The sequence below is a fragment of the Centrocercus urophasianus genome, unplaced genomic scaffold (assembly GCF_019232065.1).
Source record: "Centrocercus urophasianus isolate 14NV4802_14NV808 unplaced genomic scaffold, USGS_Curo_1.0 seq_10, whole genome shotgun sequence".
NCBI lineage: Eukaryota > Metazoa > Chordata > Aves > Galliformes > Phasianidae > Centrocercus > Centrocercus urophasianus.
In genome coordinates, this window is record NW_024884142.1 from 79992970 (window position 1) to 80018793 (window position 25824).

Here is a 25824-nt window from a genome sequence, read left to right on the forward strand (position 1 = left end):
CTAACTAAGCAGCCTGAATTCCATAGGTGCTTAAGCAGTTGGATCTCTCTATCTCTTCTCAGCATGCATCTCTGCTGGAAACTCTAGACAGGTTTTCCTCATAACTGAGAGGAAAAATAGGGCATTTAATTATCTAAGGACTCACTTTAGGAGGGTTTGTTTTGTAAGTACAGTGAAGACTGAAGAGATTACAGGGGATTAACCCCAGGCTCTCTAGAGGACAGAGCTTAGTTTTAATACTTAACCTATTCCACCTGGGGAACCGGTGGCCCTGAAGCAGAAGAGACAAAGGAAGACAGTGACCTAGAATTGTGCAGAGCACTGATATCCTCTCTGCCTCACCAGTAGGGCTCAAAAGAGTTGAGACACAGTTAACAGCATTTCAATAAATGCTTGTGGGTATGGCCTGGAAGGGACTTTAAAATCAAAACAGCTACCTCCTGTGTAAGTTACCATGTGACATTTAACACTAAATTTTAAAATAAATAATGAAAGCACTACTTATTCACTGGAACACACTATTACTTCCCAGTTTTCTCTCCCCACCCAAAAAATGCCATAATCAAGCCATCCTTAGACAGCTAGCTTAGATGTATGCTCAGAACTATGTTGGGTATGCTTCATATCCCTATAAAAGGCATTGTTCGCCTTCTGTTGGATAAGAAGTGAAACATCTCAATACAAGTGAATTCTAAGTGGATTCTACAGATACCTTGTATATTTTAGCACAAAACCCTCAACTAAGTGCACATAATGCTATCTAACATCATCCATCCATTTACTCCCATTAAATCTACAGACCTGTGCTCCCAGAGCTACTAAGATGATCCCTTTTAGCCTAGACAAAACAATATTAAAAACATACAACATTTCCTAAAATACTCATGCTGTCCTTTCTCCTTCTGGCTGCACAGATGGGGTCAGCCAGATGAGCCATCCCCTCCCTCAACCACAGCTTCTCCCAGTAAGAGGAAACAGCCCTTCTCTCCTCCCTTCTGTACATACGTAACGTAGAACACACGGCAGGGATGCATGTAGGAAGTTAGCACTATCATTTTCCTTAAACTCCAAAGGAGGAAGAATCAAAATTCTGTGACAGTGGATATTAATTTTTCACTATCCTGTTTTTTGAAGCTTGGATTTTGTTAAACTTGGTGTTCTGGAAGAACAGTCATAATCACATTTATACTCGATTTCTGTTTCAGTAAGTCACAAGACCATTATTGTTTACTTTGTTGTACAACAAACAGCCTCCTGTTGGTTTAAATATTGAGCAGAAATATCTAAAATGAGTTCTAATTCCGTAGAACAGTGATGATACTCTGCAGAATCTCCCCCTGCTTCTGATCAATGGATTGATTTCTGTATTTGTATCACAATAAATTAAAAGCCTCTTCGGTATTTCATCTCTTAGATGATAATGTAAATATTTAATTGTCAGTTCCTTAAAAAGAGGACCATTTCCTCTTTTTTTTTAAAATAACAATTACAATGTCTGGAATTCCTCCTCACTATCTTACATGAGCATTTCATCCTCTTGGCTATAGTATCAGTACAATTTGTTCATCAAGTTAAAAGAAGGCCAGTGTTTTAGGTTGGCTCAAGTCTGCTCCATCAGAGAATGGGAATTTTGCACATCGATTCAAGATGCACAGAACAGCACACAGAATACTGAACATCTCCCCACTAAGTGCTAACGTTTTCAAACCACCAGACTGTTTTTTCCCATTGTAAACTGCATCAGGTTTCACTCTGCCATTTTAAACCAGTATCAGAAAGCATTTTGCCTTTCCATGATCAATCACAATTTTCCAACTGAATGCAGTAGCAGACCAGAATATTTATTGATTTATTCACTTTATAGTTTTCTTTTTATTAAAAGCAAAAAATCTCTCATTTTATGCATATAGTATCAGTAAATACCAAATAGTCATTTGATTTATTTTATGCTAGAGGAGGATACCCACCTAAATACCCAATGATACATGACAGCGGTTTTCTGGTGCTTTTGATCTTCAGAGGATTTCCAGCAATTTCATAATGCCGATCTGCATCTGAGAATGTTAAAAAATAAAACTCAGTTTAAACATTTCACCATTACAAATATAATTAGGACACACCAGCCAGTTTCTGACTTTGACTTACACCACAAATTTTTGCTTGATTTTCTTTCCTTTTTTTTTTTTTTTTTTTTTATTTTTCCCGATCAATGCCAACAGTGATAAATATCTAAAGGTAGGCCATGTCTTCACTTATGTAATTGATTTTTAAATTATTGAATGTTAATATAAGATCTAACAGAAATTCCATTTTGCCTACAAAGTCATTTTGGATACAGTAAATTAGGCAAATGAAACACAAATGAAAAAATTAGCAAGGATTTACATTGACTTTTTCACTTTATTGATTTCCACAATTTTTGTCTGGCTCTAATTGGGGTATTACAGAACTTCGAGGCCTTTAATTCTGAAGCCTGAATTCTGTCATGTCTTACTCCCATGGTGTGGTGATTCACATAATCCCACTGTGACCATCATGAAGAGATGAATTTTAAACAAACAAACAAAAAAGAAAATACAAACAGAAAAAAATATTTACTATAACATCTCAGCAAACTGGCCAATTTGTAACCAAGTATGTATGCCAGAGCTCAAAGGTTTCAAAGACCGTAAATTCCTGAAAATGAAATGAAAATAAGCAGTTCAGTAACTACCTAAATTTGATGCTATGACTACAATCTCACACCTTTAAAGGCACTGAGAATACACAAACAGAGACCTTCTCCATGCCCCAAATACAGAAGCATTATAAAGAAGAGGTTCAGACCTCGGGATTAGAACCTATCAGCCCAAGGCAAAAATCCTCAGGACACCAAGTTTCATTAGTCAGTTTCAGGATTACTGGAATAAGCTTTCTTTTTAAACTCTTTGGAAAGAACGGGTCATCTGTTTTACAAGATCATATAAATAATCCCCATCGAGAGTACACCCAGAACACAGATTTCATGCAGAACGACATTCATGTTTTGATTTTGTAGATCTAGGATTGTCTCACATAGAATTTCTTCTCGCATGTACACACACCCACGTACACGTTGTTTTCTATGCATATCACATGCACACAAATCTGCATTTTCTAACAAGCTTAACAAGAATTAGATATTAAAAATAGTTTATAGTAATTATAATTATACTTTGCATCCACAGTGCATGTTACTAAAATATTCCTGTGTGTTTCAATCCCGCACAGGGGAATGAGTACATTACAGACAGTGATTACACCTACATGAAAAGGGTAAGATACTATACAGAACAATTTATCTTTGAGGAAAAACATAACATTTGCCCTCTATACATACTCTATCCAGATCACTGAAAAAATGTGCAGGTGATGTAACCACAGAACCACAGCAATGACAAAGAAGTACATGAGTCTGTTCACAGGTGTTTTAAACCCAGTAGGCAATGCTCAGCTTGTTTTAATGTTATTTTTTCTTAATGTAAGTAACAACATATGCTGTGCTCAGTGAAGAAAATGCACTGGAGCTAGTGCCTGGAATATTTTTAACATTCCATAACACTTCAACTGTTTTAATTGAGAGTAGAAGAAGCATCTCCACTGACACTCTTAGTAAAATAAGTACAGGCTACGCAGTGAATATTTTATAGTTTGGGAATAGTAGAGCATTGACTACTAAGAAACTAGCAAGAAGTTTTTCCACCAACATGTTTTCACTAAAAAAAAAAAAAAAAAAAAGACACTGAATCATAGTGAGATGCTAATATGTTGAGAATACAGACTGTAAAAAGAGCGCAAATTCCACACTTGAGGCAAAACATTTTCACCAAAGGTGCTTGGTGGATATTCCAAAGCACTGCTGTCAATGAAACACATTTAATGATGGCAGACTTTAACCCACAGTATGGTACTTCTATGATAAAGGTAATAATGTTCATGATCTTTATGTACTACTTGTGAAAAACAACAACAAAGTCCTAACATCAAACATGACTATCCATATAGACACCAGATGGAATGGAAGCAATGAGAAATAAAAAAAAGAGGCATTAAAAAAAAAAAAAGAACAATTCTTTAAAAAGGAGTATTTTATCTGATGGTGTGCATTTTTCAGACATATCAAAAACAAGAAGTGCTCTAGCACCTGTATCAATATGATGTGATCAAGTGTGATGCAAATACACTAGACAGTTAAAGACTTGTTAGGAAAAAGAAAAACCTAATTCTCTGTATCAGTATTCACTGGTGAGAAACTTAAGAGAAAATATTTCTCTTAAGTTCTCATATCTCGTAAGTACATTACAACTATTTCATATAAAAGTGTCCACAGGAAATATTTCAAAGCAAATTGATGAATAACAACAAACTTCTGGGACCAGTGAGATTCATCCAGCCAGAAACTGCTGAGCATGTACAGTAGTGGTGTTCAGTTATTACTTAAACTTCTTTCAATTCAAGAGAATAAAAACATGGTGAATGTGATACCATTCTTTAATAAGTAGTTTTGTGGACTGGAAAAAAGGGCTGAGCTATTAATAGAGGCATACAGGTCAAACACCAAGAGCCAACAATGACCTTGAAAATGGAAAACGCTTTTGTTGTGTTCACATTATTCAGCAACGCACCCTTGCAACAAGGACAACTGCATGCTGGGCCTTCCTAGCATGGGTGCAACCAGCAGGGAAAGGTAGCTAGCTAACCCCTCCCCTCTTCCTGGCTGCTGTGAAACCACTGTTGAGTTCTGGAATCACCACTGCAAAAGAGAGATGGATATACTGGAGCAAATCCAGCTACTGGTGGGCCACCAGTGTAGAACATAAAGAGAGGCTGAGGGAACTGGATCTGGCCAGCCTTTAGATAGGAAGGTCAAGGGAAGACTTGATTACCACCTGCAACTATCCCATAGAGGCTGTAGTGTCTCCATCCTCAGAGATTGGCAAAAGGCTCTGAGATTTATGCAGGTGGTTGGATCAGACATTCACAGGCCCCTTCCTACACATATTCTGTAAAACAGCGACTGCAAGTATCAGAGGTCTGCCAGGATCCTCTGGAGGATCTTGATACACTCACACACATCTGATCTGGCATCCAACTTGGAACTTCAAGCAGCTTTTGACAAAACGTGTCATAAAAGACTGTAACATTTCAGTGGCTATGATGTAAAAGAAAGTTTTGTCAGGAATTAGAGCCTGATTAAAAGCAATTGTCTATGCAATCCCAAAAGGATGTGTACTGTTCAACATTTAAATTGGTAGGATTGGTAGGAAAAAATGTGATTATGGAGTTAAAGTAAACAAAAAGCAAATGACTGAGCATAATCAAAACTAAAATTGATTGCCAATGATATCAGTGGGATCAAGCACTGAATGTAAAGTAATTCTTATGGAGTAGAATGACTGTGACATATAGATAAAACAATCAGTTCTGAACAACTAACACGCAGAACAGCACTCTCAGTGTCAGTGCAAATACCTTCTATAAGTAGCTGGGCAATACTTGAAAGTGGTTGCTTGGTGAAACGATGGTGAAATTTTTACAGTATTAGAAATTACTATGAGAAGAAGAGTAAGTGTTTTGGGGTAACCAAGCAGGCAGCTCAGCACCACAAGGTTGCTCACTCACCTCCTTCAACCCCCAGTGGAATGGGGGAAAGAACTGACAGAAAGGCATACACAAAAAAAATAAACACAAAAACCAAAGTAGAACTTATTGGTTGAGATAAAAACTATTTGCTAGAATAGAAAAGAAAGAGGAAAAAATGTAATAGTAATTATACACACACACACACACACACACAGAAACACATGCACAAAAAAAAAAGCGATGCACAAGCAATTGCTCACCACCTGCTGACTGACGCCCAGCCAGTCCCTGAGCAGCAGCTGCCCCCCAGCTAACTCCCCATCATTTCTCAAGTTTTTTCCACATGATTCTATATGGTATGGAATATCTCCTTGGTCAGTTCAGGTCAGCTGTCCTGCTTCTGCCCCCTCCCAGCTCCTTGTGCCCCCTGGTCCCCTTGCTGGCAGGGCAGTACAAGAAGCTGAGAAACTGAAACTTCCTGGCTCTGTATAGAGCTGCTCACGACTAAAATATCATTATGTTATCAGCATTGTTTTTCTTCTAAAACCAAAATATAACATCACACTAGCCATTATGAAGGGAAAAATCAGCTCTGTCCCAGTTGAAACCAGGAGCAAAATAGTGAGTGAAATAGAAAACATACAACACTCTCTATAATTATGGGAAACTGTGGGACACCACAACCCTTTTTAAAAAGATACAGTACAAATAGAAAAGCTACAGGGAACAACATTACAAACCACAGTGTGAAATGGATTCTCTATGAGGTTTTAAACAGATTGATTCCTCAGCCTTGAAAAGGGATGACTGTTGTGAATACCAAGGAAATCAGGCATTCTAAGGAGATGATGATAGTGAGTGGAGCTTGTCCTTTTAAATTTGAAAGCGGTTTAAATTTTTTTGTACTTACTAGATTTGTAGCTTAGAGATTCTCACTTGTGAGTTATTTCTGACATTCCATTTCTGCCAAAACTCTAACAAATATCCAACAAATTTACTGAAGATAATTTACCAATTTACTGAATTTTTTCCTCTTAGTAACGCTGGGAAAAAGTCTCACATTCTTTTGATCATTTTTCTGGCTAAAAGAACTTTAAGATAAGAAGATTATAGTAGAGCAAACATTTCCATTCGTATGTACAGCCAAAGATCTTCTGCAGCTATGAAAATCTAGAAGAAATGATTTCTGACTGGTAAATGTTTGTAAATGTTATTTGCTTAAGAAGATTGGATAGTGTTTTGCCAGTATACAGACTGTATGCTTAGAAAGACAAATCAGTAACAACAGCTTTGCATACACTACTTAATTTTCACTTGTCTTTAACAAACAGTATTGTAAGACACAGCATCACGTACCAAATGTCTGTTATTAAATCTGCACGCTTAAAGGCGTATATTTTGATCATAGACTATTCACTGATAACATTTTGTCACCTGTATAGACAGTGTAACTACCCAAATATAAATTACTGTGATTATTATAGATAATTGTATCAATTAAACTGTACGTGAGGGCAGCAAACAAGCAAACAAAAAACAACCAATGAAATGAAAATTTACATTGAGGCAGTGAAGTTCACATGACAGTTCACACTGTCAGGCATCAACAACTTGCAAGATTGGATCTATCTCCAGCTGATCTGATTGCGGAGAAGAAAACCTACTACAGATTCCTTTAATAAAATCCATTGACAGAATTATTTTGCTCAACTTTCTAAAAACTTGTAAACTAATAAAAAGGTTGAATATTTTGCCTGATTCAAAGCATGAAAGTTTCCTTACTGAAACAGTTCACCAATTCTAATTATTCCTAAAAATCCACCAGACAAGTTTGTAGTCTATTATCTCTAGACAGAACAAAGTTTGCGATTTCCATGATGGATTGAACTCCTAGCAAGAGACGCCATGATCTCTCAACCTTCTGGTGACCATCCTAGATTAAACTGAGATGTGAATGTATCTTCTCCATTTCTTCTGCTGGCATCAGATCTGGGGTCACGCTACATGGTTCCCTAATGAGGAAAATCTAATTCTTTAAGCTAACCAAAGGAATGAAGAACACAAAACAGAGCCTTGTTCTCTGCCAGCGCATGTAATGGGCTAAGGAAGATGATGTGGGTAGAATTACAGGAATTGAACAAATGCTCTGAAATCTGTGGAGTTTTCATTTGTTTGTTTGTTTTAGCACTATAAAAGCTTCCATGCTTTTATAGTGTCAGCAGTTAAATTCAAGCGGAATGCAAAAAACAATTTACTTTATGAGAAGTCTAGTAAAAGCTAGAAAATGAAAGATAGAAATCCACTTTATGACTAGCTTGTTCAGACTTCCTTTCTCATAACAGGTAATTAATTTCACAGAAATCACAGAATTGTAGGGGTTGGAAGGGACCTCCAGAGATCATCAACAACCCAGCACTTGAACAATTTGCCTAAGACTAAGAAGGCATAAAAGTGGATACGCTGCTGGGGTTAGAGTGCCCTGCCTTCTTTTATTTCGATTTTAAGATTTTGGCATGGTGCCTATTGCAATATAGCTGTGAAATGCAGTTATAACTCCCAGCACTTGTTCTACACACAGAGAATTACGTAATTCTTAAAGAATCTTTAAAAAAAAAAAAAAAAAAAAAAAAAATCAGATTCAAGTTTCAATGTACCGATATGGAAAACAAATTCTAACCATCTCATGCTAAATTGTAACCTATTTTGCCAAGGTTATCTTCAAAGCATGACTGTAAGTGTTGCAACAACAGCAACAGCATTCATTCAACATTGTAACTGCTCAGTGGTATTCAACGTATGAAATAATTACTGCTAATTAAGTACCTCATTTAAGATGATTAATATCAGGCTATCATTCAAAGATTCAAGGCATTCAGGGGAAAAAAAGTCTATTTAGATATAACATTAAAATCCACATAATGCACTGAACACAGGTCACCAATGTAAGTACATGAACAAAACTAGAACAGTCCATTATTTAACAGTTTCCTTAAGGGGCTTTACTGGTGTAAGAATATGACAAAAATCATAAGCAGGTAAGAACACTGTAAAATTCTATAGAAAGATGGTAAATCACAGAAAATATATATATATGTGCATTTACACACAAACATTAACTTCATTTCATGAGACATAATTCGGTTAGCAAGACTTTTCTATATTAACTTGAATGTTGTACTTAAAAAACATCAACAACTGATTTATTGTTTTTTCCTTCCAATCTCTGTCAGATCTAAACCAGAAGCAGCAGCATTCACAAAGATGAAATAGCAAGGTCCAGTTACTTCATGTAAAATGAATAATAAAAGATAGAAGCTACAGAAACAAACAAAATTGTTCCTGATGTTAATCTGATGTGGCACTTATTCACTTAAAGGAACAAAGATGAAGCAGTCACGACATCATTAGTCTGGTACAAGAATGACTCCTTCATGCTGAAAAGCTCAGCTTTTTACCTCCTTTGTTTCAAAAGTTGAGAAGTGACTATAACATTTGTTCTACTATGATGATTAATGCTTGGATGAAACCTCCTCCCTCCAACTTCTTGAACAAAAAGTTCATCTGCAGTATGAAGAAATAGATAAAAGTTTAAAGTTCAAGTGAACAAGTTTGCCCCTGTACTTGGTACTGGTGAGGCCTCATCTCAAGCACTGTGTTCAGTTTTGGGCACCTCAGTACAGAAAGGACATTGAGGTGCTGAAGCAGGTCCAAAGAAGGGCAACAAGGCTTAAGAAGGGTTTGGAGAATATCCCTATGAGAGACTGAAGGAACTGGGGATGTTCAGTATGGGGAAAAGGAGGCTGAGGGGAGACATTATTGCTCTCTTCCAATACCTGAAAGGTGAGTACTGCAAGAGCGGGGTTGGTCTCTTCTCACTGGTGACAGGAAATGGCCTGAAGTTGCTCCAGGGTAAGTTTAGGTTGGATATTAGGAAAAACTTTGCAGAAAGGGTTGTTAAGCACTGGAATAGGCTCCCCAGGGAGGTGTTTGAGTCACCATCCCTGGATGTGTTTAAAAACAGTATGGATGTGGTGCTCGGGGACGTGATTTAGCAGAGGGTTGTTAGTTAGGATAGTATGGTTAGGTCGTGGTTGGACTCGATCTTTAAGGTCTTTTCCATCCTGAGCAATTTTATGATTCTGTTCTATGAACCTAATTCTAAAAATAATTATTCTCCATGATTTAGTAAAAAACAGTGCCAATTAAGTTAAAAGGTAAGTTAAAAGGTACAATCATTTCCTCTCAGAAAATAATGGTTATTTTGTATTAAGGATTAAAGATATAAGCACGGTCCAGCCTTGGAAATAATTGTCCCATGAAAGTATAGCCCATTTTATTGACACAATGGGCATACAGTTTCCTTAAATATGAAAGCTGTTCTTGACTTGGCTGTTTTCTTTCTTCTTTCAAAGCTGTACAATAGGACAAGTAAACAAATGAGGACAATGAGTAGAAATACTCATCAAGTTCTGGAAGTCGGCAGAAGCAGGTGAAGAGTTTGTATGTGAGAAACAGTTGGTGTTAAAGTACATTAGGGAAAAATACTCAAAACCAGATTTTAAGCCTCTCATTATTTCTTATAATTAACACTGATATCATTGGCATCCTGGGAAAACATTTAGCATTAATCTAGTGAATATGGTTTTAAAACCAATGTCTTATATTCTAAATAGCTCTCTTCAATTGTACTACATTTGGTAGCATGCCAGCACAGCTTGTTTTGGAATATCAAGTGCCTCATTGGAGAAGTGTACTGATGAAGACCAAAATAGAACCAGGCGGTGTGAGCAGTAAAACTACGCTCTTAGTACAGATACAAAACCTACTGAAATAGTGAGTGACTTCATAGGACTGTGGAACAGAATCAAAACACATGAACATAGAGTAACTTCCTGATGCTATCAACAGCAACCCAAAACCATTTGTCATATGATTACTCAATCATTTCTTTGTTTTGACTACAAAAACAAAAGGCATCACACTGTATTTTATTTAAAACAAAATTTTAAAATAAAATGGACAAAAACCAGTGCAACTATGGTGAAATGATGAACTTGGCTATCATTACTCACATGATCACACGATAAACTGTTGCATTACACACCACATCTAAATTCTTACACATCCACAGCAATGCTACTTATTCTTTGGCCAATTCCACTGAGGAAAAACTAAATTAAGTACAGCTCTATACTTTCTACTTAGTAGAAGAATAAACAACAATATAAATGCAAACTTCTTTTACATTATCCAGTTGGAAGCATGATTTCTATCACAACATGGATCCTCCACAAGATTTTTTTTAAATGACATTTTTTGTAAGCAAATTAGGCAATGGCTATGTTCCTGTTAATTCACTTGAAATGCCCCCCACCTTTTCCAGCCCCCACCTCATCCCCGATCCTTCCAGCACCATCCAAAACATTCTATTTTTGAAATAGTATGAAAACTCTTCAAGGCAGCCAGACTTTAGGAATGTGTTGGTGATGTGCTAGACAAATGAAAAAATGAAAAGCAAAAGCATATAGACAAGAGATGTTTATTGAAAAAGAAAATAAAATTAAAAGACAAAAATGGGTGGGAAGCACAGCACACAGAACTAAGAATTAAAAAAACATCTTACATTCTGCCTTAATGGCAGCACAGTTAATAGGAACAAAGGGACGTCTTGCTGCCTGCCGCAGCCGAAGGGTATTTTTGCAGACCTGACGGGCAAGTTTTGTCCAGCACGTTGTGTGAAGAAAGAAAGCTTGGCGTGTTTTCACAGCTGACTTTGGACTTCCAGTGTTACGAACTGGAGTTCCTTGTGTGGCCTGCCGGGACATATGAGTTCTAACATGGGATTCCTACAGAAATAAAACAAAAAATAGTAACACAAACTTGAATTGCACAATCTGAATGTTCCCTACTTGTGACAGGTGGTACCAAAAATGATTATGTTTAACAAAAGAATTATCTAATGTTATTTGATCCTGTCACGTCAAGTTGAAAGAACGAGCAGCCTTCTTCCACCAAACAAATGAAGAAAATGAACAAAAGATATTTTCCTCATAATTAATTAAAAAATAATAATAATAATCCAAAAGTTGAATAAATTCATAATGTTAATAAACTAACATGTGTAAGCGCTATTCAAAAAACTGGGGCTACATATATGAAGCTATGCAACACACTGGAGAGCTCTGCTGTGAACTGACATACATTAATACCATTCTAGATGAAATTAATGTTTTACAGTTCATATACAAATTTCTTGACAAGATGACATTTCTCCAACAAAAGTGCATGAAGTGAACATTAGTCTACCTTTCCAAGACTTGGTCAAATAAAGACAAGTCTGGACTAGCACAACGTTTAGCAATACAAAAGACAGGAAAAGGATTAAAAAGAGTAAGAGAAGTTTTGTAACATCATGGTTGAACACATATATAAAATGCATGCCATTAATTATTCAAACCACAATAGTGTTGTGAAGGTATCACACTTCACTTCAGAGAGGCTTATCTACACAATCCTACCTCTGCAGGTTGGCTGGAAGAGAGTTTATCTTCATCTGTCTGTGTGGGCATTTTCAGGCCACCGTATTTCTTCCAATAAATCCAACAAGAAGCACACAATCTACACTGCATATTAGGAGGACCCCAAGAGTACCACTGGTGAGATTGTGAAGCTAAGGATGAGAGAACACCACAGCTAAATTGCATGCTACATTCAGAACAGTATATCCAAATACTGTAATGCATGGCATTTCCCAAAAGCATTACCACGAAAAATATTTAATCCATTTGATAAAGAGAAAATAGCAACTTATTTAAAAGCACCTCAAAAGTCAACTCCATAAAGTATTTCTGCATTATTTTCAAACTTAGGACTCTCTATCAGCATAAAGAGATTTTCTTCCAGGGGTCTTCAAACACAAAAGAAAACCCATCAAATAAAACAACCCCAAACAAATAAACCCCTCCAGTCTCACTCTCCATGATTTCTCAACTTAACATGGAAAACTGACTAATCAGGATGCTTGCTACTAAAGACGTTGTTTAAGATCCCTGTTTCTACTCTGTGACCTCCCAGTTACATGAAGCCAGTACTTATAAGTCAAGATCCTCTTAAGAAAAGGGTAAGCACATCAACTAGCTTTTCAGATGCGTGCCTATCTTTATCTCGTGCATGTTCAGTCTCATTTGGAAACATTAATTTAGTCTTTTATTTTTGTAATCAAACTTTCACCAGAAAACTACTCTTTAAAAATATAACTTGAAAAACAACAGATGTATGTAACTGGGACTTTTTAAACTAAAATAATATTTTTTTAAGTAATTGCTGTTTAAGACACAGAGAGCCATCACAAAAGTAAAGAACTTCTATATGCCAGGCTTTTTGAGCCTTTTCCAATTCAGAATTCTATTATATCTCCTCTTATACGATCTACATCAGAAGCTGCTATTTCAAGAAGGAGCAATCACAAATGTACAAAATGCAAATGCACTAGAGAATTAAAAAAACAAAAAAAAAACAACCCAAAACTACTCAATCTTGCCACAGCAACAACAGCAAATTAAAAGCAAAAATAAAACAAAACAAAAAAAAATCTGCAATAAAAAACCTTAAAAACAAATTTAAAGCACAAGCAAAAGTAAATATAGATTTAGAAGCCTGAAGGTAAAGAAATAACATCACATCCATTACACCACTCAATACTTGATTGTTCCATACTTACTAAATTGCTGAAGAAAAAAAATGAAGTGGGTTTGAGTATTAACATTACATCGATGTATTGAAGGCAGTTCTAATCTGAAGTTATTTCTGCTGCACAGTAGATCAAAAATTCTCTCTTACTTATAGTATGAAAATGAAAGTATATAGATTTTGTTTAATGTGTATTAAGATTAGCCAGAACTCCTCAATTATTCAAAAATTTACGAAAATTTGACTTACTATAGCAGCTTTCACAAGCCCTCCCTATTAGTGAGGCCTGTGCCTGGTAAGAGGCTCCCATTGCTCCATTGACCGTAGCAGGTTTCCCATTGTTGCTGGATATTTGATTGGGATTTGGTTTATTGCTAAAAAATAAAATAAAATAAAATAAAAATAAAAATCAGTTTCCAGAAATTATTTTCTAACCTGCTAATAAAAATGTAAACAACTTAATTTTGGAATTCCGTCTGGTGACAACATCTGTAAAAATTAACAAAAGAGTAATTGTCATGTTTTTCTGGTGTTTTCAACACAGAGTTGATGCGTAAAGAGCTGCTACAGTACTCAAATTTGCAGACCTTTGTAAAATGGTCAAACCTGCTTAGCAAGCTAAAGACAAAGCAAGCCTCAGTGTCAAACACTGGAACAAGTCTGACACAGCATAGTCCCCCTCTGCAAGGCTTTACAAGTTGAGGTTGGTCTTTCTGTGAAATACATAACACATGAAAGAAGTAACAGTGCCCGTAATACAACAAGGCTGTCCTGAATAGAGGACAGGTTGCTGCTGTGTATCTAAATAAGAGGCATGTAAGTCCCTACTAACTGCAATATGCTGCAGTCCTATAACCCTGGCACAGATCACCCATGTATGGGTTGTGTCCTAAACCACTCATTCTAAGAGGACTGAAGAACTTCACCACTCCTCTATGGTGTATTATATCCAGTAAGACACTCTTTCCAATTTCCAAATACTCTTTATCAAGTATCTTTCCAAAAGGTACTTCAGAGAAGCATACTGATATAAAGACACAAGGAAGATCAAGAGGTAGTTAAGTCTCTTTTTACTTGAATATCTCTTGCTCAGTTACCTTCCAGAGCAACCAGGAATTGAAAGGGACTCTGGTTATTGAGGAGATTCTTGCTTCTAAGGGAAGTACCTTCTGACAAGATCAAAAAGGTATTCAGCTCTAAGAATCAATGCCTCTCAGATTTCAAATACAATAAATTTGTCTTGAAATAGAGCGTTAGAACTATGTTCACCTACATGTGCCTCAGATTGCAGTTACCAATGCCTCAAGAATTCCTGTTCTAACAATTGACTATGGATTTTGTCTTGATGGTAAGTCAAAAGATGGTAGTAAACCAAACTGAAAGTAAGTATCTGTATTTCAGGTTAGGTAGGTTATGTCAAACAATGCAGCTAGTCCTTAACAATTTTTTTAAATTGACAACTTCACTGAGAGAATTATGTAACACTCATGCAAGACTTTTCAGCATAACCCTCTAGTCTACGATGTGAAGAAATATCCATGCTGCAAATATGACTTGAGCTGTAAAACTCACAATGCTTTTTCACAAATGAAATTAAAAGACTGAAATTAATAGTTTTGTTGTTTGTATTAAATCCGCTTAAGAGAAAAAAAGTCTGTATGAAATATGCAAATTAAGTTCTATTGTATCCAATTTATACATGCAATCAGAATGGCGACAATGGATTTTGAAAGTATTTTATCTGGTATTCTAGTCTTCTGTTATATAAACATTGATATTAATGGGTAAATTCACACACAAACTCAATATATCCACAAAACCCTGTAAAGAATGCCATCTATAACCCCCTCTCTTATCATAACCTTAAGGAAATTATAAATATGAAATAGAGATTATATCTTGGTTCCATAAGCCACACATTAACGAAAGCAAATCTAGAATTGAGTTTAAATCTAAAGAACTAAAATACAAACCTCTCAGAGGAAAACAGAATTCATTAATAAGAACTGATCAAAGGCAAAAGATTTGGGGTTGTGTGCTACCTTTAATTTATAGACAGAACATCTTGTCTCTAACTTGAGAACAGATGATATCAAGATAAAACCGTAACCAAAGTGAGTATCTGATTTTATGTAACTACATTAACAACAGCTTCTATTTTAAAATTCTGAATTTACACAAATATTAAATGTTGAGCTACAGAGATTCTGAAGCAACTACTCCAGAAAAATTGCTTTTAAATGACAAGATCCTTCTTGCCTGTGAGCAGTTCGTGTAGCACTTGATCAACTTTTGCAGAAGTTTTCGCCTTTCCAGAACAGAAAGGTTGGTGGTCAAAGCCAATGGGTTGAAATAAGGACAAAGAATTTACAACATTTTCCAATTACACTTCAGCGTGTGTATGTACTACTTGCATATACATGTTAAAAGTATTAGGACAATATGAAGGAAATATCATGTGTGTTGATACACTTCACATTTTCACCTGTAAGTAATTCAAAAAAGAACTTTATTGTTATACTCACTAGGTGGGGATGTATACTTGTTTCAATTTACTTTCTGCTTCAGCCGCTTTCAGACGTTTCTAGATGAAAAATCAACACATGAAAATACTTCGTTATCTTCAAGTACACAAACTCATAAAACTGCACATAATCCAACCTTAAATTATTTGCGTTTCATTTCACAGTTCCACAAAAGACTCCAGGAAAAGTGTAGGAATCTAGAAGACGAAAGTCATTAAAAATTAGAGCTGTTCTATTTTATTATTGGTTTGAAATTACAGCATGCTGTCCTTCCTAGCAAAACTCACAATCCTTCAGCACATGACAACAAATCTGTAAAAACAACAAGTACTGTGTATATAAATTACATCTACCAATAGAAAAAAGAGCAAGAAGAAAGAACAGCAGCATAACTGAGTTTTATCATACTTTTAATGCTGGTGGTTGTAAGTAATACAATTTTAACAACTCTTTTGCTTGTGTGTTTACTAAAATGAATCATATATTGTCTTCTATATAATAATTCCACAATGTTACTTCAGTATAAACTGTATTTTCACATACTAAAAAGATGATTAACATTGTTCCCTACAAATAACAGAAAATATCACAGCTTTAAAGCTGGTCAGTCAGTATGAGTTCATATACTGTGAGAGAAGAAAAGATGCAGAAATGAAATCATCAACCAATAGTTGCAATTTGAGATGAACTTTCTGCCTATTAAAACGCAGAGAGCAAATGCTAGGAAACTGAAAAGATTCCAAAATCATGAGAAATCACACGTAGGTAACAGAAATTTGAGAAGGGAAAGTCTGAAAGTTGAAGCTGGAAGTGTTAGTATGACAACTACTTGTTTGTAAGGGTAATAAGGATAATAGAACACTGGAATAATGAATCAGATCTTCAAGAGGAAAATAATACGAAAACATTTCAATGAGTGAAATGGGTCATCTGGCTTTTCTCAGATGCTATATAATGTTGCAGTCACCAAGAATGATTACTGAAGGCCAGGATTAGTTTTACAGGTTCAGTAGAGATAGAAGGCTTCAATATAAATATTTCCCTTCACCTTTACTTGAAAGGAACATGCTCTAAAGGTGACAACAGTATCTCCATCACCATTAAATCACCATCCCTAGCTAGAAAGTATGAGTGACATTTAGAGGTTATTATGACAAAGAAACATTCATTACGACTGACACAACACAGCCAATTCATGCAAAGAAATAAACAATTAAAGGGCAAATTTTCATATTAAACTGCACAAAGTCCATACTTTATGTATGTATAATATGTAAGAATGTACATCAACATTTTCCTATTCCTCAAAGCTATTCCACACCTCAAGGACCGTATTTAGAGAAGAATGACTCCAAAATTGCCACTTTCTTAATGAACATATTTTCTTCCTGAAATGCATTCAATCATTACAGCTTGTTCTGGTAGGGGAAAATAAATAAATCGAAAAACAAAACCCATAGCACCCTAAAGATACCTTTTTTTTTTTTTTCCCTGAACTGTATTATTTCTACCATTCCACAACAACCAAAACAACATCAGGATGAAGTTCTGATCTCTGATAAGGAGGATTACAGATATGTTCGGTAGCGTACAAATGAGATATCTGGTTTACACTGTTTATTACTGATAATCATGCATGACTTTGAAAAGATCTTGCTTAAAACGATAAATCCTGTGGTGTCATGCCATGTTTTGAGTCAGGACATTACACCTTTATTATGCAAGCTCAATGCATCACATCTTTACAGTTGTAGCAGAGGAACAATAATGAAGCCCTACAAAAACTTAGAAAAGGAGCCTCAAGAATCTTTTGCCAACCAATCCAGAGCAAATGTTTCAGAAAAATTTCACAGGAAACATGATCAGCTCTGAGCAATCTCAAATCAGCTAACAAAACAAAGTTTTCAGTTCAATTTATCCTTAATCCAAACCTTAGAGTCCCAATAAAGCCTTTTTTTTTTTATCTGATTCTCCAAGATTCTCCAGTGACAACTGAAAAAAAAATTCTTGAACGCAGAGCAAATCATTTTCTTTTTCTATTATCTAAAAGATCCTAGAGATAATTCAAAATTCAATTATGTGGCTAAAAAAAAAAAATTAGAAACAAGCAAACACCTTTTCCCTTACTTTTCATATCCCAAATCAAGCAAAGAAACAAAAAATTCAACCCAATACACACACACACACACACACACACACACACACACAGAGAAAGAAAAAACAACTAAAACCACAGAGCAAGCTGCAGCAATCATCCTCTGACATACGGCAACAAAAAAATCTGGAACAACTCCAGACATCCACTTAACAATACAGCTGTCATCATTCATTAGAGCATAAAATTTATTTTCAACATTCTGTACTTCATGTAAATTATACAAGTGAATGAGCTACAAACTAAAATGTTAAACTGTGAATTGCAGCAAAGTATTTTAAAATATTTTGAATATCTAAATCAAGGAGTAAATAGGTAAATAGTATAATACATAAAAAGTACTAACACTAAAGTCTTGCCTATACCTGTCTCAAGTAACCCAGCATAGGTATCCAAAATTATATTATCATTCCTCTCTTACAGGAGGACTCAAACATTCATTCAGAAGGATGAACATATTCATTGTGTGCGGAACGTTCTCAACTTTGTTTTTCTATCTTGATCATGCCAAAGTAATATTTTAAAATGAAGTATCAACAAAATGTTCAAAACACTAAGAACCACATTTAATACAATCTCTGTTTCGTTATCCTTTGATTCCTTACAGAGTTTCATAGCCTACAGCATTTGTTCCTTAGCCCATTTCTTTCTTCCACACCATAGCAAGATGCAGAAATCATACTGCTACAAATGAGCATACAATCCACATGGCTTAAAAAGCACTTCACAGCTATGTAGTGTACAGTAGGCATTCTAGGATTTGGCAATACATCGTGTGAACAGCACAAAACCAGTATTCTGCATCCTAAAATATTACCATACGCCTCCTGCCACGTGTCTTTTTAAGAACACAAATGATTTTTTATTCTTTAGCAAGCTGAGATTTTTTTATTTTATTTTTTTAAAGAATGTGTCAGAATTATTCATGCTGAAATAACCATTAAATTACCTGCTGCACATATCTGTCAGTAGTTTTCCACATGTAGTAATATTCGATGATACTAGTCAGCGACTTCCAAGGGAGCTGAAAAACATGTTACAAACTGAAGTAGTTCCAAGAAATTGCAGTATTCACATTTTATTCAATACATCTTAAAATCATGTATAGCTTATGCAGAAAATTTAAAACGTCTATGCATTAAATACCTACCTTAAAAATCCATATGTATATAAATGCATGTACTACTAATACTAACAATCTTTCTTTATAATTAATAAAGATGCATAATTGCATGAAATAAATGACATATGGATTTGGATATGTAAGCCAGACAGTTAAACTAAATGATCAAAACAAAAGCAGGTGCATCAGGAAACACAAAGTTAAATCTGTTATGAAGTGCATCAGATTAAGAATGATATCAGGACTAAAATAAATCACCTTGACATGACTGTGTTCAAGTCTCATAATAGTTTTACTCTAAATAAGAAAAAAAAATACACTGGTTGTAGTATTTAATTCACAGGTTTTTCAAGTCTCATAACAGCTCAGCTGCTCTTACAATACTGCTGGTTCTGCATCAACCACTACATACTCAACCATCAAGCACCAAACAAAAGGATGAAAGGGACAAATTACAATAAGAGCAAAAGAGCAACAGAGTACTTCACAAAAATTTCTGAGCAAGATCAGAGTAGTTGAATATTACTATTATGACCTTCTCAACAATTTTGGGTGCACAAATTTATCAGTGAAGTGAAAATCTATGAGCCCAAAATCACAGATTCATAGACTAGGTTTACGGAAAAAAATTAAGCACAGAGCAGCTATTTCTAATTAATATCCAACTATCTACTTCACAGAAAGATTCAATTCTATCAATTCTCTATTACTTAAATTAGTAAGAGCCATACAGACTTAATGCAATTTTTACTTATAACCTGGGAAGACATTAGTATTTTGTGCACAGTATTCAATGGAGGCATGCATGAATGCTAATAATAATCATGCTGTGAAAGCTTATCTTTGCAATCTTACTCATTTTAGTAAGTGGGGCTTTCTCCATGTCCTAAGACAAAAGAATAAGTTCCTGAAAGCACCAGAAGAAAAACTGTATCAAACTACCTCTTCCAGCATACAGGAGCTTACAGCCAGTTTTTCACTCTGCTTGCTTTCAGACACTTGGACGAACTGAATTTGGCTCCCATTTCTACATTCAAGAGCTGGGCAAGGCTGTTTGCATTTAACTAACAAGTAGCAGTGCAGCAAATACATAAATTGATGCTGCAAAGAAACAGTAACACAATTCAGTTTACTGAAGTTTGTTTCCTTTCTCAGGTAAACAATGCCTTAAGAGAAATCTGCCCAAGAAAGGGCTGGTGAGTAGCACACACACCTTTGGTGTGAGTTGACAGGTGAGCTGCTTCTCAGCATGTCCATGTACTTCATGACACCTAGGTGAAACCTTATCTGTTGTCGCCAACTAGTCCATTTTAACTTCTCAGTAGCTATTTTCTTTCCTCAGCATTTATGCTACTAATACATTCATGCCACAAAATATGTTTACCATTTCTCTGAACTTCCATCTGCTACAGCTATGACTGTGACATGAGTATGTTTGTTCACTCAATAGGCAACTGCAATTAATGGAAGATAATTAAGGTGGTTGAATTGGATAACCATAATCCTTTTTACACTGAGTCACACATCCCAGAAAACCTGTTTGACACACTGAGCATGAATTGCCTTTATTCTGTTTACTTGCACAACCAAAATGATAACACACTGTAGAGACACAAGAATTTTCCTCAGGTCGCTCTTAACTGCCACAGAAACCATAAGCAGATACAGAATAATGTACTGCCATTATGAAATTATAATAAAAAATTAATTGAAAGACATACAAATGACCACTTTACTGACATTTTTGCAGAACAAAAATAACAATGAGTTTTAAGCAGTACAAAACCAGGAAGAGATAATTTTTGAGTCCTGAGTTTTCTACGGGGCAAAAAAAGGACCATTCAGACCAGCATGAAAAACAGAGGACTAAGTCATTTTAAAATGAATGTGTTAACTTTACAGCATATTTACAGGACTTTTTGATACTGGAATCTCATTCCTATTTTATGTAAATAGTTTGAGTCAGATTTTCAAGGCATTTTTTGAGATATGAATGTCATAAATTTGTGAAAAAATATGATCATGAAAAAGTAAGAATTAAAATGCTGCTTCGGAAAATATGTTTCGAGAACACAAAATATTCACTCTCTTTTCCCATTTTATGACTGAGGCAATTCAAGTAATTCAAGAAAATTAAGTAACTGTAATTAAATTAAAAATTTTAGGTTGATTAGGATTCACATAGCTCCTTAAAGTCAGCAGAGCCTCAACAAATTAGCTCCTTTAACAGCTCATGAGTCAATAGCAGAAGAAAATGATTATTCAAAGACTAGACAGTAATTTGATAACGAATGAGCTGCTCCGGTCTATTAAAAAAGGTAAACTCCTTTATTCCATTTAATTTATAATAATTATTTTGCTTCCTAATATTTAATGTTATAGTATAAAGTTTGAACTGCAACATTAATGTCCACACAGTGCTGGTTCTTACTAATTGCTGGAAAGTAAATGAGCCTGCCCTTTAAAGAATCATAATATAAGGGCTGCAACCGCATCTTGCCTTGTAAACCTGGACTGATTCAGAAGACAACTCCTGTGGTACGTAGTGAGTCAAAGCAGTATGGCATAACCCTCTTCTTCACAACGTTGCTATCAACTCCAGGACAGTCTTGCTTGCAAAGTGGCACCACGGTGCTGACTAAGCTGCTTAGGTTCAAGGTCTTAGACAGCATAGGATTAGATATAAAACGGGTGCTGAAACAAGTCAGCACACAGACTAGCAGTGCATTAACTTCTTTGTCTAGGCTTTTCCCACATATATAAGATTAACTTACAAGGTATGATAACTGGTAATCAATAAATGTATTCTAATGAATAATTAACTGCTGAGCACTAGAAATATACAGCTATCTCAGCATGCAGTCTTTTCATATTATCCATAACTTATCTTAAGGGTCTATATAAGATGATTACTTGAAAATAAAGGATTGTTTTTAACATTCTTCAACTTTAGAATATTACAAAGCAAGTGAAAATATTTAACTTTTACTTTGGAGAAATTAAGGTATCTCACAAGATTACATGATTAATGCAGTGGAGAGCTTTCAAATTACATAAATTTTATCTCAAGATTGTGTGCACAGTTACCAACACTGTATGAAGTAATATGTAAAATACATCTTCTAATGGTGCTTTAAAAATGGCATGTCAATTTTCCAAAGGTTAAAAGAAAAGTGACTAAGGATAGATACCGTTCCTCTTTTAATTAAGGGACTGTAGTTGATTACTATCCCACATTCATTTCTGCTCTACTCCTGACTAATCATTAATGCGCCCTCTTTAGGCTACAAAACTCTATCTTTAGATCTCTCACGTTTTGGGAGAACGGCAAGGGAAAATAAAGCACCCATGCTTTGGGAACTAATATTTGATGAAATAGGGAGGGTATCAGGAAAAACCTACCTGAGATAAAAGTCAGATAGATTTTAAGCTACTTTAAATAGATTCAAAGCTCACTAAAGTAGCTATATTTGAACACTAAGACAAAAAAAAAAAAAAAAAAAAAAAAAAAAAAGCTATTTCTACAACATATTCTTGCACTGTTTCAATCAACAGAATTTAACTTTGTGTAATAACACATTAAAATTATACAGAAGTTTCTTTTCCATAAATAACAGAGAAAAGGCTTAGATTTCCTTGATCACAAGTTGCTTTAGGTCACAACTTATAAACAGCAAATAAAATACACAGTAGATGCCTTAGCTAAATACTATTCATTACAAGACATTCAGTTAGAAGTCATAATAGTCAGCTACTCTATAATTACAGCTTAGGACCCACTTATCTGCATGATAATTAACAACCAAGTGTAGTTTGCATTGTTTTAGGTTCTAGAATTCTTTAATATTCCTTTTCATTCATTATCTCAAATTTGAGAGCTCCTTCGTCCACAATGCAATTTTCTCCCTTAGAAATCAAGCAATTAAGCACGCACATATAATACACCTGTTAAAATGTTGGTTCTCCAGAAAAAAAATGGCCTTCCCTTCCCACTTTTATTCAATTATCTGCTTTATTCCAGCAGAGCTTAGTGTTTAGTCTCTTCCCAGTGTCCCATACACTATATAGTACTATATAGTACTATATTTGTACTATATAGTACTACTTTCCTTTCCAAAAGTGATTAGTGACACCTACAAAGAAAACTAAAATTTGAATTCTCAGGCTGAAATTGCCATGAAAATATTTCATTCAGCTTCAATCTTAAATCCAAACTTCACAATTTTTTTTGGCTTATATCCTAACCCTTTTCACAAAACCCAACTTGAATGATTTAGTACAACAAAGGAAATACTTTTTCTTGAAAAAGAGATTCTTCAAGAAACATGCAAGAAAAAATTGTAAACATTACTAACAATTTCAGCAATCAGTGCCAGAATTCATTTCATTTCATTACTCTGCAGTAGAATGCTGCAAGTTAAAGCTTTGCTGTCCTGTAGTCTGATGCTTATTAAAAAAAAACCCTCTATTTAGAAAGTATTGGAAAACTTTTTAGAAATGCCAGAATATCTGGTATGTCAAAGTTACTCACTGTAGTGGACTTGAAAGCTATCTGAATACTTTTTCTCTGCTAACCGTAGAAAGGAACCTTAGAGTTTCAAAAAAAAAAAAACAAAAAACAAACAAACAAACAAACAAAAAAACCCAGAGGAGTAAAGTGTACAGCTAATAAATTCCACTCAAAATTGTGAAGAAATTCTGACAATCTTCTGGAGCTTTTACAGATCTGTGTAAAATCCTCATAAAATTCTCAAACAAAACACATTTCCATACAAGATGCCCTATCTGGCCAGGAGATTATCTTCTGCCAATATCTTTCTGAAGAACTCCAAACAAGAAAGAATATTTACTTTCATGTGGATAAAACATACACATTAATTACATATATTTCTCCTGCAGTTAATCTTAAAAACCTACAGAAAGTAGTTATGCTCACCCATGTCATGGGAATAAAGAAGTAATCTACTTCAGTACTTACAAAGTCTTGTCGAATATCGTTGAAGTCCTTTCCATATTTTTCCAATGCCTCTTCAAACAAACTGGCTTCTGATGCTGACCATTCTTCCATTTCATCTCTACACAAGACAGGTCCTCCAAGTGGCACCAGAACACTGATGGCACTGCTCAAATCATAGTTATGTTTATGCAATGTATCCATTGCATGAAACTAGGAAGGAGAGAATGAAAAAAAAAAAGCTTGTTTAATTAGACAGTAGTCTAATTAACACAAATTCAGTATATTATTTTCTATATACTATGCAACAAGCATCAAGTAAAGCTAAATTTAGAATGTATTTTGATATCACAGGATTTCCCCTGTGAAACATGAGGAAAATAAATTCTTTATTACTTAATCTGGGAAAGGAAACATCTTAATAAAATGTTTGCTAAAAATAACATTAGTTAATTAGATCCTGCAAATTACCAGCAAACATTTCTAGAGAATCTTTACTTGGTAGAAATTGGTTTCAAGTAACCCAGTGGAGACAACGGCCTATACTGACTGAGGAGCAATTTTAATTAGGAAAACTTCTAAATAGTAGCTGAAGAGCTTCTCAGATATACCTATGCTAAATATTCTCACTTCTCAAAAAGGAAATGATTTATTGTTTTCATTATCATCACATGGAAAAAAACAGGTAAGATTTTTGCCCCTTGATAAAACACTGGAGATGGAAAAATTAGGTGTTTGGTTTACTTTACTTTCCCTGTAAGTGGAAAAAGAAAACAAACACGTTACAGCTTTCTTAACTTTACAGGTAACACTGGACACTCACAAATTACTACGAACGTTAAAAGGAAGTTGTTATTTCACAGACCCACCTGCATAGAAAATGAGGAACATGCAAGAAGCCTTTCCAACTCAACATCCTGAAAGCCTATCATCACAACCTTAAATCACTGGGTTGAAGGTGGCATAAAAGGTATTAAGTGCAGTACAGTCTGTGTGTGATTGCATGTCATTGATTTGCCCCATGTTGGGCAGTGAACTCTAAGGATAGCATGCAACCTGTCACATAGTCCTAAATTCATCTTATGAAAACTGAAACATTTCAAGGAAGGAATGGTCAGCATAGTGCATATACTGAAATTCCAGTTGAGTTTCTGTATACAAAATGCAAATAATGGATTCTCTTTATCTTTTGTCATCTCCTATGAGGTGCAAAGTCTTTATCCAGCTCTCCATATACCTCTTTGAAAACTATCAGAGACAAGATTCTCAAACTGTTTAATCTACAAGAGATAATGTCACCGTTATCCTACAATAAGTTTCTTCACTTATGGTTCAAGCCACATTCACCAGCCTTGAGAAGAAGCTGTTAACATGAAGTATTCTAATATGTTAACATGAAGTATTCTAATAATTTTATGAAGTTTATTCTAAACTGTTAACATGAAGTATTCTAATATGGAAACACTGCAGACTGAAGTTTAAAAGTCAAAATCTTCAGATTAATTTACTGATCTATGGCTTACAATGTGATAAAGCAAGCCTAAAGATTGAACTCTTACAATAAGTTTGAATTGCAGCCCTCATGGAAAAGCAGTATATCCTGCAAATTTTCCAAGCTAAATCCAAATTCAATCATTGAAATCAATGTTCTTAAAAATTACAGTAGAATAAATCCTTGCTCTTTCTTTACATTCATTTTTCCACTTAAAATGAACCTATAACACCTATAAAGGTGTTCTTTTTTTTTTTTTTTTTTTTTTTTTTTTTTTTTTTTTTT

General features: G+C 35.0%; 1 protein-coding gene across 5 annotated transcripts in view; it reads right to left on the minus strand.

Moving 5' to 3' along the window:
- MTA3 (metastasis associated 1 family member 3) overlaps positions 1-25824 on the minus strand; it is a 117538-nt gene that overhangs the window by 37023 nt on the left and 54691 nt on the right. For all 5 annotated transcript variants that reach the window (XM_042829334.1, XM_042829351.1, XM_042829327.1 and 2 more), the window contains exons 9-15: positions 24072-24260; positions 18920-18994; positions 15816-15874; positions 13540-13664; positions 12120-12271; positions 11225-11447; positions 1968-2054 (exon numbers count right to left, since the gene is read on the minus strand). In XM_042829334.1, coding sequence (XP_042685268.1) covers positions 1968-2054; positions 11225-11447; positions 12120-12271; positions 13540-13664; positions 15816-15874; positions 18920-18994; positions 24072-24260 — 910 coding nt within the window. The remainder of the gene's footprint in view (positions 1-1967; positions 2055-11224; positions 11448-12119; positions 12272-13539; positions 13665-15815; positions 15875-18919; positions 18995-24071; positions 24261-25824) is intronic.